The 20,575-nt window shown below is 41.8% G+C and overlaps 2 protein-coding genes across 3 annotated transcripts in view; both read left to right on the top strand.

The window, feature by feature from the left end:
- Window positions 1-20,575, top strand: part of rnf103 (ring finger protein 103) — a 452,442-nt gene that overhangs the window by 147,400 nt on the left and 284,467 nt on the right. The gene's annotated exons all lie outside the window — the stretch shown is intronic.
- tmem129 (transmembrane protein 129, E3 ubiquitin protein ligase) lies at window positions 693-20,569 on the top strand. 2 transcript variants are annotated; one of them, XM_070962958.1, is made up of 8 exons: window positions 705-762; window positions 852-985; window positions 3,618-3,676; window positions 10,530-10,787; window positions 14,117-14,277; window positions 17,938-18,097; window positions 18,199-18,271; window positions 18,368-20,569. In XM_070962958.1, the coding sequence occupies exons 3-8, from the start codon at window positions 3,632-3,634 to the stop codon at window positions 18,550-18,552; spliced, it is 882 nt and encodes a 293-aa protein (XP_070819059.1). In that variant the 5' UTR covers window positions 705-762; window positions 852-985; window positions 3,618-3,631; the 3' UTR covers window positions 18,553-20,569. The 2 variants fall into 2 exon arrangements, with proteins under 2 accessions (XP_070819058.1, XP_070819059.1); XM_070962957.1 differs by having other exon boundaries at window positions 693-985.

The raw sequence follows: 20,575 nt of genomic DNA, 5'->3' as shown, positions 1-20,575 counted from the left end.
ACTCCGAATTGCACAGGTAGGCATGCAAGTTCCACTAAGCAAAGCTGAGGTTAAATCATTCATTAAGAAATATACACAAACTACATGGCAGGAATATTGGGACATCAGCGAAACTGGAAGGCACCTGTATCAAATACAAAGGCATGTGGGTGATGGGAGGAAGGTGGGCTTCAAACGTAGGGAAGAAAACATTATAACACGTCTGAGAATAGGTCATTCAGGTCTCAATTATACATTGCACAAAATAGGTAAACACCCTACCGGAAACTGCACACACTGTAACCAGCCAGAAACAGTTGAACGTGTACCACTCCACTGCAAGAAATATGACACCCAGAGGAAAAGTCTTAGTCAGTCATTAAGGAAGGCAAAACATCACGACTTTACACTAACAGGGCTTTTGGGGAAATCAGCAGGCAAGATACAATATGACATTGTTAAATTCCTTAAAGAAACTAAGTTAGATAACAGAATCTAGTTATTGTGTGTGTGTGTGTGTGTGTGTGTGTGTGTGTGTGTGTGTGTGTGTGTGTGTGTGTGTGTGTGTGTTTTGTTTTGTTTTGTTTCGTTTGTTTCCTGCCTAATCTCTTGTTCACACTCCAGTCCAGTTGGTGGCGGTAATGCACCATGAGTTGGTTTGCCAACCGCCAATAAACCCCACAGAAGAAGAAGGAGAAGTTAAACCAGAGGAAGAAGAAGAAGAAGAAGTTAAACCAGAGGAAGAAGAAGAAGGCGGCGGCGGCGGAGGAGGAGGAGGAGGAGGTTAGTCGTAGGTCTACCATGGAGACCCCAGAGTTAACTTTTACTTTGGCCTACATGGTGTTCTCTTTCTGCTTCGTGTTTACGCCCAGCGAGTTTCAATCGGCCGGTTTAACCATCCAGAATCTCTTTTCATCCTGGCTGGGGAGTGAGGATGTTGGCTTCGCCCAGTACCATATCAAGAGGACCAGCATTACTGTACTGGTCCACTCCGCACTGCCTTTAGGTAAAACCTGACATTCTGACGCATAAGAGGGCAGGGATATGATCGACGTTAAGTCAGTATTCATTATTTATTGGTGAGTTGAGTTGTGAGATCTTTGTGTTGCCGGTTGCTCCGTGAGTATCGCGAGATCCAGACCACGGAGGTGAGTCGTCTTACCCCTAAGGTGTAGACTGTAAATTCAGCCAGACATTGAAGGAGCTCGCAGTAAAACAAAACTAGAACGACAAGACTACATGTTTTACTATGGCTTTCTAGTGTTTCACGCAGAACGGATATACGGAACGGAATACCAGCAGCTCATCCACCAAATCCATTCAAATAGAGAAACAGGATTCATCGGTTGACACAGACCTACAAACAGAGGTATAGGTTTTTGTTCTGGACAGCATAAAAAAAGATTCTATGCACGAGCCTGGGATTCACCCGTTCGTGGTAAATAAACTTCACATTGACGGCCACCTCCTCGGAAACAGAAAGTTAACCCCACGGCTGTTCAAAACACACGATAGACAACGATAAAGGTAATGCACACTTTAACCTCTCGACGATTCACAACCTAAGAAACTGGCATTCTACCAAACCATTAAAACAATACATGAGAAACTTTGGTCTTGGCATAAGACCTACAGTGAGCCAGCGCCCTCCTCTGGGTCTGGGCACAAGTGAAAGCACAGTAAAACTGAAAAATTCAAGTAAAAACTGAAGAAAATAAAAACCAATCAAAAGCATCGTTTTAAGTATATTGCTATTACGTCATATATTTCTTATCATTATGGCAACACACTATTTTGCACATTTTTATTTGCAATATTGTTTTTATATGTATTTACAGAAATTCAACAACAAACATTTTTGCTTTTTTTTTTCTTCCGTCCCTTCTTTCCCCCCTCCTGGCTCCATACACAACATAATAAATCAGAGCTTATCAATATGGGGAATAATAGTACAAAATACATGGTAAAATAATAATGAATTGAAATATAACATGTAAACACATATTTGGCAATATAAATAAGAGAATCTGTTGACATTTAAGTATAAAATGGGCAAATTTACCTCAGTTTTAATGACAATAAGTCATGTATTTATTTTCTGCCACATACGCCATACTCTTTACACTCTAACCTATCCAGAATCACTAAAACTGTCATTGTCTCTCATACAAACATCCAAATTTGCACATTACGCACACATACCCTACTTAATGTAATGTACTTTCTACTTTGGAACTAAAATATTGTCACATATATCATTGTAACCGTTTGGTGTAATTGTTTGTATGTCTGTCCATTATGTCTATTATTTATCTTCTGTGTCATTCATCATATTACCAAGTCCAAATCAAAACATACAATAAGTTAGCTAGTGTACACAATTTACGAGCAATAGCTATGTTTGGCAATCTAGCATGAAATAATTTGTGGTAAAGTTTAACATTAATTGACATCCCCATGTTCCTGGGGATTTGGCTAAACAGTAACAACTCTATCCTTCTGTCAGACTGTGAGGCTTGTCTGACTTCCTCATGGACCTGTAACATTAGCATAATGCTCTCAGGGGCATACTACACCTTTGTCTAGCACTTTTCTGGACACTGAGAAAAAGTACAGGGTCAGATCATTGAAACCGCACTTACTGTCCGTCATCTGTCTTCCAATCTAGCGAAACTTCAAGGTTTACTTACTCACCTTCGTAATATTGGACAAAGGGTGAAACCGTTGTCCCATTTGCTTGTTGTTGTAGATGAAAGTGCATCATTTCTATTCATTTGTGCTAAATCTTGCAGGCATCAGAAAAAATATGCCGTCAGTAGCATAGGCTACAGCACCAACCTATAGGAACTAAATCCGTGGATTTCACGAAGAGGAACACACCACAGGGAAAGTGACGTTCTAACTTAAGACCCGCCATGTGGGAGGAATAACAGACTACTTTAATTTTCATTTTCAAGTTGTTAGAAAATTGCATTTTCATTTTGTCACCAAAGAGCATTGTTGACATGTAAATTGAATTGCTATAGACCAGTGTGCAGTTTCCCTGATTGAAGTTGAATATTGTCCACTTCAGGGCAGGAATGAAACGTCAAACAGCTTTTCCATTTTCCTTTTGACATGGTCATCGAACACCCATATGAGTATGTGAAAATTAATGACACATTACTTAAAAATGTGGTAATGCTAAACCTAAACGACCATGTCCTCAACAGCCGCAGACATTATTTTACAATCATTAATGTTACAAAGAAACATTTGCATTTTGGAAAATTAAACAGCAAACTTAACAAACTACTCAGTCCTGCATAGCATGATGGGAAATGTGGGCTGTTTGGGGGCAAATTTTTATTTATTTTGTTTCTGCATGGAGCCGGTGCTGACAGCTACATAGATTAAAAGCTGTGCGAGTAGGAAAGATGCGTGTGATAAAATGCGAAGATAACATTGGCATAAAGACCAGGTTATGATGAGCCTATAGCAGATAGTTTTATATATAGTAGATAGGGGCAGGGTGGTGTAGATTTGTTGTGTGTCTAACATGGGGCTGTAGTGGATGTAATCTATTTATGATGGGTTATTTGGTGCTGTTGTTCATATTATGTGCATTTTTATTATGACCATGTTGTCCATCTTTCTAGGTTACTACATAGGAATGTGTATTGCAGCTCCAGAGAAAAACCTGGGATACATTCACAAGGTCAGCCTGTCTATCTGTCAAGCGCAGATTTTTGAACACACTTCTCTTGTCACTTGTCACTCTGCACACAAGCAATTATATCACGTGACACTGCAACTGCAGACCTCACGCTGATGCTGATCGTACTCTTCACATACTCTTAAATAGTCTTCTCCATCTCCACAGCTTCAGTGCCGGTATGTCTCATCTCTCAGTTTATCAAGTTTTTATATTTTCAATCACGTACATACATTTAACTTTAAAAAATAAAGTGACCAATTTGTTAATGTTGATATGGTGACTGATAGCTGAAGTATCAATAAACGTCAAAATCTTATGATCTTATTCTATGATGGCAAGCATCCCCCGTTTCCCAGTTACACCAGTAAAAATGCCTGAAGTCATAGCCTATGGGATTTTAATAAATAGAGGTAAAAGCTTTGCTATTTAAATCAGTCACTCTTCCCTAATCCAGTCATTGCACTTCAGTAAATTAAGTAATTAATCTGGGGCTCACATCAGTGCAGAACTGTGGGGGATTTATGGGTCATGGATTAACAATGTTCTATTACACTACTAATATTTAAATTTTTCTATTTCTACCTCAGTAATTATATGTTTAGTCTTTTACTTATGTAAGGGAATTAGGTCATTAAACCTTTGGGTTTAATGTTTGCACTCGTTAATATAAAAAGGGGCACCGACCTTCCTCAGCTCAGAAAGATTTTATTTATTCTTTTGATTTAATGCTGATTTAATAATTATTTAAAAGTTAATGGTAGATCAGATGTAACACAAACAACTGGATGAAGAAGCTATAGCAAACTAATAAAAGGAAAGAGTTTGGCAATAGTGAGAAGTAGTTTTGAAAAAAAATGAGGATGCGAATATAGTGTTAATTTCTTGAATGAATGACTAAGTGAGTCTAATTAAAATTGAGATTGTTATAGCCTATGACATCAACTCTTATTCAATGCAGCAAGAAAAATGCCTACTTCTATGCTTCTCACTATGGTCAAATGATTAATTTTCAATCACATTTCAACATTGTTCACAACATATATGTAGACACTGATATACTTGCATCAGACACATTTTGTTGATTAATGACAACATTCTTCAATACTAATACTAACTTATATGACAACTAATAGTATAGCTAACTAATAGAACAAAGAAACAAGGAAAGGCAGATTATATTGGTCAAATTAGCACTACTAATTATAATTGTCTCATGTCAAGTATCTAAAACAGCTACTAGTCTGTAGGTAGCAGTATGGTTCCATGGTAGAAACCCAGACAAACATCCTTATAAGATTTTAGATTATAGTTTTGCCATTTTACAAGCTAGAAACACCGGAAAAACATTGATACCATGCAAATAATGAGTTTAGTGCTGTGGGAATATCCAAAGTTGAATCATTATCCTGATGTGGTAGAAAAGAAAGATAACATAAGACCTTTATTAGCCCCACAGTGGAGAAATTTCAGGTATTACAGCAGCAAAGTGGATAGCAAACATAGAGGGCATCAGTAAAAAGGACATTAAATATCAAACAAGCAATATAAACAAGGAATAATGAAATATGAACAATAGGTTCTGATAGGGCTGGGCCGATAAAGCGATAGCGATATGTCTCGTGATAGACATGTCATCAATATCAATATCAAATGCGTTCGATAAAGCACTTGATAATTTTTTTTTCTTCGTCGGAAGAAACCTGAAGTTGCGAAGCGAGGTTGGTTGCATGAACAAAGGCACTCGCTCTCAGGTAACTGAGCAACGTAGGGAGTAATCGCTAATCAGTGAGAGAGACACGCTTACACGCCAATCATGTAACATTATCAAGTTCGGTTGCGCCATGTCGTTGTCACGTGTTTGTTGCTCCGTGAGGAGTGAGATGAGAAATAGAAAGTGAGCGCTGCAGCGAGCTAAGAAATCGTCAATAGAACAGGGAAAGTCAGCTTGCCAGTATAGAGTTTTTTGGATTTTATAAGTCGGACCGTAGTCAGACCAATGTGGTCTGTAACTTATGCAAGACTTTTGTCCCCACCAAGACCGGTAATACCACAAACTTATTTAACCACCTTAGCCGCGCTCGCTCTTTGGAGCGCAGCCGTATTCGCCAACGTCCGCCAACCGCAGCACCACTGCACAAGCAGCTGACCACCATGCGGAGGTATCTGCTTCATTGCCTGATGACAAATCATCTAAAAGGCATGAAGACATAATGGAGGCAGTGGCATATCATATGGCTAAAGACATGCTTCCGCTGAGCACTGAGGAGAAGCCAGGTTATAAACATCTCTTACACGTGCTTTTTTTTTTTCTTAAACACACTTGCAATAAAAATATAATTGAATAGTTCATGTATGTTTAGAGTGAGAAGAGTGACTTAAGTTCTTCATATGTCTAGGCTGGTTTTATAGTTCAGTCAGTGTTACTGTGCTGTCTATCATGTTTGTTTGTTTGTTTGTTTGTTTGTTTGTATGTTACAGATGTCAAGTCCACCTCAGTTTCTGCTATGTTTACAAAACACTGCACATATTTGAAAACATTTTATTCACCAGAGGGTAAATCAGCTTGTGAACTTTCTGCACTAAGCCTGCAGAAAAAAATTCTCAGGTTTCTCTCTGTTTACATTTTTACACCTTTTTTTTACATTTATTATTTGAGTGTTTTCCATGGTTGTGTTGACATTTCCTTTCTGCCTTGATAGCTAAGGGGATTATAATCAGAGGAAGGTTAAATTTAAAATAAAAATGTTTAAATTGAATGTATTTTTCTCCTGGTCCTTATTTTAAATAGGTCATGAAAAATATCAATAATTATCGATATCGACCAATATAAAACGCTTTTATCGCAATAGAGTTTTCAGCCATATTGCCCAGCCCTAGATTCTGATATTGTAATTGGATGATAGTACTCCTGACTGGAGTATTGACATTGCACATAGGAGTAATAATACAACTGACTGAAAGATTGATATATTGCACCTTAAGTTTTAAATTCACCTGAGCTAAATATTTTCACAGTATGAATGAACACAGTTGATTTATAGTGCAGTGTCTTAGTGAGGAACGAAGGATCTGCGATAGCGTTCCTTCACACACTTTGGGTGAAGCAGTCTGTCGCTGAAGAAGCTCTCCAGTACTTTTAAAGTGTCCTGCAGGGGGTGGGAGTCGTTCTCAATCATGGATGACAGCTTAGCCATCATCCTCCTCTCTCCTACCACCTCCACTGAGTCATGGGGGCATCCCAGGACAGAGCTGTCCTTCCTGATCAGTTTGTTAAGTCTCTTCCTGTCAACTGTCGAGATGCTGCTCCCCCAGCAGACCACTCCATAAATGATGGCTGATGCCACCACAGTGTCATAAGAGGTCTTTAGGAGTGCCCCCTGCACTCCAAATGACCTCAGTCTGCTGAGCAGATAAAGTCTGCTCTGGCCTTTCTTGTAAAGTGCAGTTGTGTTGTGAGTCCAGTCCAGTTTATTGTTCAGGTGAACACCCAGGTACTTATAAGATGTCACCATCTTGATGTCCATTTCCTGGATGTTCACCGGTGCCAGGGGGCACAGTGTTTGTCTGCGGAAATCAACCCCCAGTTATTTGGTTTTTCCCTGCATTGATCTGGAAGCAGTTCCACTGGCACCAGTCCACGAAGTCCTGCGTCAGTTCTCTGTACTCTCTGAATTGTTGGTTTCTTTGTAGATAAAAGAGCTTGGTCTGTACCAGCTCTATATGGAAAGTGTCCTGAGACAACTTCTGTTGTGATTTGGTGCTATACAAATAAAATTGAATTGAATTGAATTGAATCTCCATCTGTGATGAGGCCATCATCAGAGTCATCAGAGAACTTCTGCAGGTGACAGGTGGGTGTGTTGTATGAGAAGTCTGCAGTGTAGAGGGTGAAGAGGAACGGAACCAGGACCGTTCCCTGCGGGGGCCCTGTGCTGCAGACGACTGTGTCGGACACACAGTTCAGGGTCCTCATATACTGTGGACGGTTGGTGAGATAATCCAGAATCCAGTGTGTGAGGTGATGGTTCACCCTGGTGTGCTCCATCTTGTCCCTCAGAGGTGCAGGCTGAATGGTATTGAAAGCACTGGAGAAATCAAAAAACGTGATTCTCACAGTACTCCCAGGTTTCTCCAAGTGAGAGAGAGCTCGGTGTTGGAGGAGGATGAGGGCGTTGTCCACCCCAATGCCAGGCTGGTAGGCAAACTCAAGTGGATCTAGCGATGGGCTCATCAGGGGGCAGAGATGAATAAGAACCAGCCATTCCAGGGTCTTCATTAGGTGGGATGTCAGTGCCACCGGCCTGTAGCTGCTGAGTTCTTTGGAGTGCGGAGTCTTGGGCACCAGTACCACGCAGGATGTTTTCCACAGCTGTGGCACTCTCCCCAGCTTCAGGCTCAGATTGAACATACGTTCAACAATCCCGCACAGCTGATCTGCACAGGATTTGAGGAGCCTGGAGCTGATGCCACATGGGCCTGCAGCCTTCCTCGCCTTGATCCTCTGGAGTTGGTTTCTCACCTGGGTTGTTGTGAGAGAGAGGTTGGAGTCGGGGGGGCTGTGTGCTTGAGTGTGTCGGTGGGTGGGTGGGTGGGTGGGTGGTTGGTTGGTTTATTAAGGATCCCCATTAGTCTCCACCGTAGTGGAGACTATTCTTCCTGGGGTCCAGAAGAATAGTCTGGGTGGGGGGGGGGGTGATGAGATGAGCAGTGGGGGGTGGTGGTGAGCTGAGCTGAGAATTCCTCCCACACAGTTGTCTCAAAACAGTCCTTCAGAGCCTCGTCGGACCATCTCTTCACTGTGCGGGACGCAGCTGGTTGCCTGTGCACGAGTGGTTTGTACGCAGGCAGGAAATGAACCAGGTTGTGGTCGGATCTTCCCATTGGAGGGAGGGGTGATGAAGTGTATGCCTCCTTTGTGTTGGCATAACACAAATCCAGTATCTTATTGTCTCTAGTGTAACATGTACTGTATTGGGTGAAAGTGAGCAGAGGGGAGGATGGAGAGGCATGATGTAAGTCCCCAGAGATAAGAAGGAGGGCGTGTGGTTGCTCTGTCTGCAGCCTGCTTGTGACAGAGAGGAGAACATCACAGGCTGCATCAGCATTAGCAGAGGGGGGAATATACACAGCTATTGCGACAACATGCGAGAATTCGCACGGGAGGTAATATGTGACCAGCTAGTGCTGTGCAATATTACAATATATGTTGTAGTGCGACAGAAAAATGTCTACCGTACGATATAATACTCTATTGTTTATATCGTAGTTTTAACGTGTGGTCCGTGGTTATCCTGGCTAATGTAACTGCAGCAATGGTACTGCTTTGCAGTAGCAGTTTACGTGACCTGCAAGAACTCCATTTCCGCACTGCTAACAGCAGGAGTATGGACGTAAACAACGTAGCAGAGATGGAGAGCACAGTGGACGCTGAACCCAAAGAGGAATTGGTGCTGAAAAGAGGGCACAGGAACTCCATTGTTTGGCACTGGTTTGGATTTGAAAAGGCAGACACCGACCAAAAATGGCTTTTTCATGATTTCAACTTACATATTCTGCAAAAAAATGAAAATCACAATTTTTTTTTAATTTATTTTTTTTTTAGTTTTTACTCAACTTGCGCCGGGCCGACTTGTTGCTGGTTTTCTCGTGGCGGGTCGCATATGGCCTCATGCTAACAGCTAACAGTTCAATGTCCTTGCAGCAGAGTTGTTCTTTAATAGTGATGTGTTACACCATGACAGAGTTACACCATCTGTCATTCACAAACACTGCCAGCCCTCCTCCTTTCCTCTTACCACTCTCCCTCGTCCTCTCTGCCCGCAGCAGCTTAAAGCCGTCCAGCTCCGCGTTCATGTCTGGAGTCAGCGCAGTCAGCCATGTTTAAAAAAAAATCATGATGCTGCACGCCCGGTAGTCCCTCTGGTGCCGGGTCAGCGCTGCTGACTCGTTCATCTTATTGGGAAGAGATCTCACATTCCCCATGATAATGGACAGGAGGACGGGTCTGTATCTCCTCCTTCTGGCGCGGCAATCAGCTCTGCCACAGCTACCCAGTCTCCTCCTCTTCAGCTCGTGGGGAATGTCGGGTCTCTCATGGGGCAGCACCGTGGTGTTACGGAGCGCTAACAACTGATCCCTACTGTAAACAATAGGGCCATGGCTGCTTATGGGGTCTCCAGACACGGTCGTAAACAATGAAAAAAACAAGAGAAAGACCAGAGCTAACTTGGTGACTTTGGTCTCCATAGTGCACCAATCAATTAAGAATAAACACGTGAGAATATATTAAGGAATAATAAAAAAAACGAAACTAAAACCGAAAAAGCTCACAGTGAGTTGGAGCTGCTGTAACAAGCTGCCACTAGTGCGGCACCATTTTTCACACAGACAGAGACACACAAAACTGTTTGCTCCAGGAATATCTGATTTGCAACTTGTCAGTGCTATCTGGTTCTTGAGGCCTGTTGATTGTCCATTCTGATGGTTTTAACGCCTCCATCTGGTGTGGACCTGTACGAAAAGATTAGCATCTATCTGGCAACAGTTTAAATAATAGGTAACCCATTGTAGTTTGTAGCCCTCCTGAAGGAATGCGGTGGGAAAAGGTGTTAAGGCCAGACATCTTGTCTCTCTACATTAACACCTTCTTGAAAATAGTTTAAATGAAAAAGAAAAGTCTTTGTTGTTGTTGTAGGAATGCGGGGGAAAAAGGTCAGTTACAGGGATTGTTCTCCTACACTTCCATATCCTTCTCCTGGTGATTTATGTTGCATTTCAGGTGTTCTCCACTACCTTGTTAGCAGTAGTTAAATGTTCCACATGACTCAGCTGTGCTGTCATGTTGTTTCACCAGGTGAGTGACAGCTGGAGAGCATTTCTCCTCTTGTCCCTCTGCCTCCAGTTGGCCAGCTGGACGCTTGTCATCTACTGGTCCCGCCATCACTGGTACAACCATCCAATCAGTCGGGCACTGCAGGCCCATGTACAGCCTCCTCACTTCAGCTGGGGCTCTGTGGCAACCAGCATCAACAGTGAGTTCAGGCGCATAGATAAGTTTGCAACAGGAGCGCCCGGAGCCAGAGTTATCATTACTGACAGCTGGGTGTTAAAGGTGAGTAAAAAGCAATTGATTTGTATTCACAATGATTTGGTGAAATTAGTAATGTCCAAACTATGGCCTGAGGGCCATGTGCTGCCCAACACCTTGATTTATATGGCCCTTATACATCAGGAAACAACTGGGTGATGTGATGAATCCTGTGATGATCTGTTCTGATCAAGAGTGCTTAATCAGCAGGAAATTTTTGGCTTTCCTGACCAAAACTGATGCACAATATGGGGACATAATCTGCTAATAAAATATGTGTTGGCTTGGCTGTGAGACAGTTCTGGAGCAGTGCTATTCAATGAGATTTTTAAAGAAAAAGATCAGCCATGGGCTTCTGTTGCTCACACAAAACAATTTGTATAACACCCTACTTTTTGAAAGGCAAATCATTGAAGCAACTCTGGTAAATCCTTTTTTTTCTTCTTCATATACGGTTTCCATTTTACATGGCAGAGTTTCAACTTGCATTTTTTGATGCAGCGACGAACTGTATTCACAGACAATGGTTTTTGGAAATGTTCCTGAGCACACTACAGAATTGTGTGTCTGTTTTCAATGCAAAGGTGTTAGCCCCAAGTCTTTTGTTGGAAGCCCAAGAACAGTCCTGAGAAATCTTCAGTTCACAGCCGAAGTATTTATTGAGGTCACAAGTTAAGCAGAGCAGCGCTGGTCTCAGACTGACAGAGCTCTCGCAAGAGCTCCGCCAGAATGAGCACAGTTTTCAGACAAAAGTTCACATTTATCTTTTTAGATTTGACCAAACCCTGTACAATAAACAGACATACGTTACAGAATATAATTGGTCAGTTTCCAAGAAGTGGACATATCATGCTTTGTTCATGCCTTATCCTTGACATGTAATAAACAATCTATGTGTGTGTGTTGTATTCAGGCGTGGATCGAAATGTAACAGACATCACTAACTGACAAGAGAAGAGAAAAGTGTCATCTGCCTCCTGTTATCTAAACTGGCTCTCACTAGTGTTGTTTTTAGCGGCCTGTTTTAATTTTAGTCTTAGTCTAGTCTTTGTGTCAAGCTGTCATTTTAGTTTTTATTAGTTTTAGTCACATTCATAGTCTTTTTAGTCTAGTCAAGTTTCAGTCGATTAAAAGTCTGAGCATTCTATTTTCTTCTAGTGTTAGTCGACGAAAACTGATGACATTTTAGTCTAGTTTTAGTCAATGAAAATTGAAGTCTGTTTTTAGTAATGCAGTTCTATTTAACCCAGTCAATATATTATCTAGTAGTATAGACGAAACCAAAATTTTCTTTTAGTCAAACCCATTTCACAATTCAAACAAGGTTGTCTTCTTATTATATTGTTACCTTATAGACTCAAGAATACATCCATTCCAGACACGAAGACACTCTGATTTTACAACATATTTATTTTACCAACTAAAGCCGGCAGGCCGGCCATCGATCCCGTTCTCTGTGTGGGTTGTCTGTCGTTAACGTTAACCTACCGCAGCTGCATCTTAGTGCGACCTGATGCAGCCCCTGAATGAGACACGGGAAACAGAAATACTGCAAAAATAATAATAACGCGACTAAACGAGACGAAATAACGTTAAAACATTTTGTCTCGTTTCGTTTTAGTCAACGAAAATGACGAGACATTTTGATAGAGTTTTTATTTTGTAAGCCACATTTAGTCTCGTTTTTATTTGTCAACGATATTGCATTTTGTATTTAGTTATAGTTATCGTCACATGACCAGCATTTACGTTGCGTCTCGTCTCGTTTTCGTCACGTGATAAAGGTTCGTTGACGACGATATTTAGTTATAATTTTCATTGACAAAAGCAATTATAGCTCTCATCAGTCATGTTATCTTGCAACTCTAAGCTGTGAAGGACATTCACTTAGGTTACACAAGTGCAATAAAAGATCACAGGATGAGAACATATAAAACCACTTGAGAAGACCAAATCGTTGCAAAGCTGTCTGAGGGCCTGAAGATCACAGCCATCCCACCTTGGTTTTTGGCCTTGTCCCTTGTGTACAGAGATTTCTTCAGATTCTGTGATTCTTTTAATGACATTATGTATTGTAGACAATGAAATCCCCAAATTCTTTTTATTATTATTCTATTTGCCAGTGCAGTCGGTCACAGAATTTTGAAGCATTCCCCATTTTCACTTCAGAAAGACTCAGCCTCTCTTGTATTCTCTTTTTATACTCAATCATGGAAGCCATTTTGTACAGCGCCACTCAGAAAAGCTCAAATCACAAAAACATACTGAAAGAAAATGTTTCAGCTTGAGCCCTGCTTCCTCATAAGCTTATAAGTTACATCTGTGGATATATAGCCAAAGACTTAAAGCCAGTTTCTGTGGTTGACAATAGTGGATTTCAGAGGTTCAATTTTCAATTTTATTTGTATAGCGCCAAATCACAACAGAAGTTGTCTCAGGACACTTTCCATATAGAGCTGGTACAGACCAAGCTCTTTTATCTACAAAGAAACCAACAATTCCCCCATGAGCAAGCACTTGGCGACAGTGGCGAGGAAAAACTTCCTTTTAACAGGCAGAAACCTCGAGCAGAACCAGACTCTGGGTGGGCGGCCATCTGCCTCGACCGGTTGGGTGAGAGAGGAAGAGCAAGAGAAGGAGAGACAGACAGACAGACAGACAGACAGACAGACAGACAGACAGACAGACAGACAGACAGACAGACAGACAGACAGACAGACAGACAGACAGAAATGCAGTCAGAGAGACAGAGAGACAGGTTAGTAAGCACATTGGAGCCAAAGTGTGCAATTCCATCTTAGACTTTGAGGTCTTGCTGGGTCAGAATGAGGTGACATGTTTTTCTTGTTTGGGTCCAAGACTTTTGCAATAACTTGCTCCTGCTCCAGCACCCACTCTATTGGAGGATTTTCTGGTGTGCAGGGACACTCAGCTCTGTCTGAACTGCGTCCATGTCTCTTCTGCTCTTTCAACTAAAAAGAAACTTAATAAGAAAGGTTTGCAGCTTTAAGGCTCCATGAGTCGTCCTTCTACTTACTATAAAATCACACTTAAATTACAGTCCCATCTGTGACACACGTGTAGCAAGCACTGTAACATCATACTACATTTTAAATGATGGAATGTTGAGGTAATGCAAATCAAAAGTTTCGATCTTAAAGTAGCACCCATAGCAAGGTGCAGACCAGTGCAAGTGCAAGTACATTAAAATTATAACTCTTCACCAGTAAACCACATGAAACATTTTTGACTATCTTGCCTTCATCAGGTTGGTTGTGTCCTGTTAACTGTTACTTTAATTTTGAAGGTATTCTAAATCTGAAAACAATATACCTACCTTTGTCTGTCTCTAGGTGACCACCTATCACATCCACGTGGCCTTACAGAATGACTGTCATGTGACAGTGACTGAGTCTAGGCAACACCAGCTGAGTTCAGACTCTGCCTCCCCTGCACAAATCTTGACCCTGAGAGTGGACAGCATCAACCCTGCCGTCAGACCCTTTGACATCAGGTACGAGTATGTGTTAAGACCAATTTGGTTAGATTAGATTTAGATTTAGATTGAGATGTATTTGTCCCTCTGCAAGGAGAATTGTTTCCACCTTCTGTACAACCTCAGAGTACACAAATACATCAAACCAGACAGAATGCATCAAATTTGACAGATACATACATTACCAGTCAAAAGTTTGGACATACCTTCTCATTCAGTGGTTTTTCTTTATTTTTGTTATTTTCTAAATTGTAGATTAATACTGAAGACATCCAAAATATGATGGAACACCTATGGAATGATGTAGGAAACAAAAAACAAACCAGAATATGTTTTATTTAGCTCATTCAAAGTAGCTACCATGTGCTTTGATGACAGCTTTGCATACTCTTGGCATTCTCTCTATCAGCTTCATGAGGTAGTCTGGAGTGGTTTTCAGTTAACAGGTGTGCATTGTCAAGAGTTATTTTCTGGAACTTCTTAATGTGTTTGAGATGATCAGTTGTGTTGTGCAGAGGTAGGGTTGGTATGTATGTATAGTGAATATATAGTGAATAGCCCTATTTGACCACTGTTGTTGTTGTTGTTGTTTTCCTTCCATTTTGTTGTTGTTTGACCACTACATGCATGCTCTCACACGGCATGCAAATTGGTGAAATTTGTCCTCCGCCTTTAACCCATCCTGGTCGCCTTCCTCCACGGCAGACCTGGAGCGGTGGGCTGCCATCCGACCACCGCCCGGGGACCCAATTTCTTCTGTCACCATTGGTTAGGTGGTGATCTTGCATGTTTTTAGTGGGGTTTTTTTAAGGAGGACACCCCAGGTGAACACGGGGAGAACATGCAATCTCCACACAGAAAGGCCCCTTTCCTCGAGCAGCAGGCACTGAAGGCATGGTGGAGGACACGCCCCCAGCGCCCACAGTGATAATCGAACCTGGGACCTTCTAGCTGTGAGACGACAGTTTCCACCTTGTCACTGTGACGGTAATGCATATTATGGCAAGAACCACTCAACTAAGTAAAGGAAAATGACAGTCCATCATTACTTTGAAGGTTAGTCAGTCTGGAAAATTTCAAGAACTTTGAACGTATCCTCGAGTGCAGTCGCAAAGACCATCAAATGCTATGGTGAAACTGGCTCTCATTAGTACCACCACAGGAAAGGAAGACCAAAAGTTACCTGCAGAGGATAAGTTCTGTGAGAGACTGTGTGAGTTAGGCCTCCATGGTCAAATTGCTGCAAAGAAACTAGGGCTGGGCGATAAAATGATAGCGATATGTCTTGCGATAGACACGTCATCAATATCAATAAAAAATGCGTTCGATAAAACATTTGATAATTTTTTTTTCTTCGTCGGAAGAAACCTGAAGTTGCGAAGCGAGGTTGGTTGCATGAACAAAGGCACTCGCTCTCAGGTAACCGAGCAACGTAGAGAGTAATCGCTAATCAGTGAAAGAGATACGCTGACAGGCCAATCATGTAACAGTATCACGTTCGGTTGCGCCATGTCGTTGTCTCGTGTTTGAGGCTCCGCGAGGAGTGAGATGAGAAATAGAAAGCGTTGCAGCGAGTGAAGAAATTATCGATAAAACAGGGGAAGTCAGCCTGCCAGTATGGCAGTTTTTTGGATTTTAGAAGTCGGACCGTAGTCAGACCAATGTGGTCTGTAACTTATGCAAGACTGTCGTCCCCACTAAGACCAGTAACACCACAAACTTGTTTAACCACCTTAGCCGCGCTCGCTCTTTGGAGCGCAGCCGTATTCGCCAACGTCCAACAACATCTGCAACCGCAGCACCACCGCACAAGCAGCAGACCGCCATGCAGAGGTACTCTGCCTCAGTGCCTGATGACAAATCATCTAAAAGGCACAAAAACATAACGGAGGCAGTGGCATATCATATAGCTAAAGACATGCTTCCGCTGAGCACTGTGGAGAAGCCAGGTTATAAAAATCTCTTACACATGCCTTTTTTTTTTTTTTTTTTTTTTAAACACTCTCAGAGCTCAGTTTATTGCTCAAAGCTCAGTTTATTGTTCAGTGTGATACTGAGATATTTTTGGTTCTACACCATTTCAACAACTTTGTCACTGATGCTGAGGGGGGTGTGGATGGGGTTAGAGACTGATCTGCCTGTGCTGGAGGAGTTAGAGACCAGTTCCTTTGTTTTGGAGACATTTAACTGCAGGTGATTGTCCGTGTGAGATGGGAGATGGAGTCATGGTAGCTTGCAACCGAGTTGTTATCGTTGAGTAGTGCCCGTGCTGCAGTGTCGTCCAAGTATTTGAGGTATGTGATGATGGATGAGGGGCTGTAACAGTCATTGGACTAGAGGGTAAACAGGAAGGGACTCAGGATACAAACTTGTGGGACTCCAGGTATCCAGTAACACCTTACATTCCCCTGAGCAGTCCATGATGTCAAACCTAAAAGTGTTCAGGTTTTCAGCAAAAGAGGTGGGGTCAGTTATTGCAGAGGGTTGTGGATAATGGCCAGTGAAAGTTTTAACTTTCTGAAAAGCTTGCCTTGTGTTCATGGTTCTGAATTCCAGGCCCAGTTTTTCTTTATACTTGAGTTTGCCTCTAAAGATTTTGTTTGTGATTTGGTGTGGTATGATTTTGAGTGAAACCCAGTCCAGCTGTTGAAAGACTTTCTGTGTTTCTTTGAGGCTGTGCATGATATGTTGAGTAATCCAAGGTTTTGAGTTTGGATATTTCTTGAAAAATTTAACTGGGATAGCCATGGAAATACAGAATTTAATATAGTCCACGATGACAAAGACCCTCTCATTCAGACTACCACCCGAGAAAATGTCCCAGTCGGTGCAGGTGAGTGAGCCCTGCAATTTCACGATGCAGTCCTCCGTCCACTGATAGATGCTATAGGTGTGGGGTTTGTGAACCTTCAGCTAACGGTGTTAGCTCAGTGGAACATACACACAGCTGAAGACAACAGTGGAAAATTCCCGTGGAAGGTAGAAGGGGCGGAAGGATAGTGTCACATCTCCACATGTGGAGTGCAGATCTTGCTCCGGATCTTAATATGGGTACACCACCTGTTGTTGACATAAATACAGAACCCTCCACCCCTCTCCTTACCGGACTTCTTTGTGCGGTCTGCCTGGATGATGCTGAAGTTGTCAAGGTCCACCTCAACATCTGGGACAGTTTCCACTTTGTTCCAGAGAGACCGCACATTGGGCATGATGATGGAGGGACGAGGAGGTTTAAAGGGCCTCAGCCTAGTATGAACCCCCCTACCTGCTTCCCTCTTTTCCTCCATTGGATTTCTGGCGGGGTATGGAGGACTGGAGTTGGAGTAGAGCTACTTAGGTATAGGTGAGTCCATTTTTGCCACAAGACTGTTAGTGGCACCCAACTATTTCTTGTGGTCATCCATAGTATGATTAACGTGATCCAAACTGCTTTGTGCTGGTCGATCCAAATAGTGACAACAAACTAACTAGATGATTGACAAAACTAACTTTGACAGTTTTGCACAAAAATAACACAAAAAACAAACCCCAACAGTCACTCAAGGCAAACAAACATATGGGCAGTGTCGTAACAGCAGAGCATGCGCCATATGAGTTGCTGTGCAGGTTATTGAGCTGTCAGGACAAAACAGCATTTGACATGTCCAAAAAACCAAGTCACTTTTCCATTGTGTCCAGGCTCAACTCTACAGAATATGCAGAGCTCCGAGAGAAGGTCCACACTCCCATAAGAAGTTCTGCCAATGTAGTGATCCACCAAACCATCAGTGAACTCTTTCTGGAAACATTCAGAGCTCAGGTGGACCTAAATCAACCATACACACTCCTGAGTGCACAGGTACAGTACTGTATGTGTTTTTATGCAGCTGCTATGTTTAAAAGCTAAACTTAAATACCAAAACAAAATGAATCTGAAGAATGATCTCTTGCCATACACAGGAGATGGAGCCCTGTATTGGCTGTATGCAGGTTCCAGCAAGCACCAAGCTGGTCAGACTGTGCCACACAGAAGGTGACAGACTGTGTGTGTGTCTGAATGTCTGCGTGCATGCGTGTCTGCTAACTAATGTGACTGTATCTAAGACTCTCTGACTGATGTGTGTTATAGGAGTTGATAATGAGTCAGAGTGCCAGAAGTGTTTCTGCAGACCCATGTGGTGTCTGTCCTGTCTGGGCCGATGGTTTGCCAGCCGCCAAGACCAGCAAAGACCTGACACCTGGTTGTCCAGCACAGTCCCTTGCCCCACCTGTAGAGCCAAATTCTGTATACTGGACATCTGTGTGGTCCGCTGACAAGACCCCCATACTGATCAAGATGACTTTTTCTTCTGGTAATAATGTGGAAGTGTGTTTTTACACAACATTCAGCAGGAAGCTTCAGGAAGAGAAGGAATTGACAGAATTCTATGCCTTCAATGAGGAGTAATGATTAAGAGTAATGATATAAGATTTATAAACATTTGATTTGAACCTCAACATGGTGTTAAGTGCCATGATCAATGTGACATCTTGAGAGATTTGCTACCCGGAAAATCTAATTTGAAAAAAATATGCCTTCCAGCAATTATATGATCAGGGCTTAAATCACTGTACATACATAAAGAGCCAATATCACAGGTCAGTCACTCCTGTTCACCTCAAAATATGAATGTACCTGATTATTTGCATGTTTGCTTTGAGCAGGAATAGTCAATCAGACACAAGGATTTAACTTAGACATGCAATGTTGATTATTCTTTCAAGAATAGCACTCTGCAAAAGTGACCAAGGTGCTCTGATTTTAAGTTAAATTTGTATCTGTGAATTCTGAAGTAGTAGTTAACATGTAAAAGTGTAGTGTAGTGTAAATTTCCCGCTTTTATTCTTAAATTTGTCAGTTGGGGGAAAGTGGAGGATTATTAGTCACTCTAGTCTTTTAGCAGTTTGATAAATGTAGTTGCTCCACTTTTCTCTCACAAGTCCTAAGACATGCAAGTGAGGTAAATTGGAAATGTGTTGGATTTTGTATGCGTTAGTTGTGACTGAGACCTGTCCCCATTGTGTGCTGGGAGAGGCTCCAAGCCCAGAGCCCAACAGAGTTGTTGAAACATGTATTTATTAAAGGCATTATAAGCATTTTCATTTAGACTTGTGCTCAGTTTGTAGTTGAACAGAGCTATGGTGGGAATTATGTGATCAGACTCCATGTATGAATAAGAATAATGAAAGGTGTAATTTGTTCTGTCCAAGTAGAAGAAGACGAAGAAGAAATGTACTTTATCACACACATAGTTAGTTGCACACTACATGCACACACGCCATGCTTCTGTGAAATTATTTTCTCCACCTTTAACCCATCCTTGGTCCGTCCTTCCTCCACGGCAGACCAGGACCGGTGGGCTGCCAGCCAGGGACCCAACTCTGTTCGTCACCATTGGTCAGGTGATGATCTTCTTGCATGTTTTTAGTGGGGGTTATTTAAGGAGGATACCCCGGGTGAACACGGGGAGAACATGCAAACTCCACACAGAAAGGCCCCCCTTTTCCTTGAGCAGGCACTGAAGGCACGTCACGTCTAACTTTTGCTTTATTTAATTTCAGGAGTTCCTTAAAACAAAGATAAATGAAAAAAAAATGGAAGGTAAAGTAAGCATATCCATTAATACAAGATTTCTATTCTGGTGTTGTGTACTGAATGTAAACAGTGAAACTCATCTCCTCCTTAAGGGCTGAAGATGCTGTGTAGCATTTTCCCATCAATGGATCATCCCCACATGAGCATCAAGATTAAGATTGCTGTGAAAAAGTACCACTAAGATAGTTAAGCACAGACATAAATTCAGTGGCCACTTTATTAGGTATACCTTTGTAATACTGGATAGGAACCCCATTTTCCTTCCATTCCTGTGCTTCTTCTTGTTGACATGACAGCATTTTGGATTGATTGATTGAAATGTGGTGACTGTGGATGTCACTGGAACTCGTTGTCATGTTGATGAAAACAGCTTGAGATGATGTGCCACTATCAGAGTTATCCTGCTGAAAATAGCCATTAGATGATGTGTAGACTGTGGCTATAAAGGGATGAACATGATTAGATTACATTTAGATTTGTCCTTTTTGCATATGAGTATGGTAAATGTATGACACTTTATTGTTTGGTATACAGTGCATGTGAAACAAAGCACAAAAATCTTAAAGGGGGTTAGTGGAGATGTGCATGGATGTTTTTAGTCTTGGCAACAAACAGCTTTTAATTTTTGAAGTGTTGCAATTTCCAATCATGGACAAAAGCACTCATAACTAATTAAAAGTATGCTTGGTAAAAATTTGTCTT

This window comes from Chaetodon trifascialis, chromosome 5 (genome assembly GCF_039877785.1).
Source record: "Chaetodon trifascialis isolate fChaTrf1 chromosome 5, fChaTrf1.hap1, whole genome shotgun sequence".
Classification (NCBI taxonomy): Eukaryota; Metazoa; Chordata; class Actinopteri; order Chaetodontiformes; family Chaetodontidae; genus Chaetodon; species Chaetodon trifascialis.
Note: the sequence above shows the minus strand (reverse complement) of the source record. Positions and strands in the feature narration are given on the sequence as shown.

What these genes read in the sequence shown, in the direction of transcription:
- tmem129 (XM_070962957.1), top strand. Translation starts at nt 781, where the DNA reads ATGGAGACCCCAGAGTTAACTTTTACTTTGGCCTACATGGTGTTCTCT. An exon ending in GTCAGACCCTTTGACATCAG is followed by an intron (nt 14,278 to 17,937) that starts GTACGAGTATGT and finishes CATTGTGTCCAG; the next exon opens with GCTCAACTCTACAGAATATG. An exon ending in CAGACTGTGCCACACAGAAG is followed by an intron (nt 18,272 to 18,367) that starts GTGACAGACTGT and finishes TGTGTGTTATAG; the next exon opens with GAGTTGATAATGAGTCAGAG.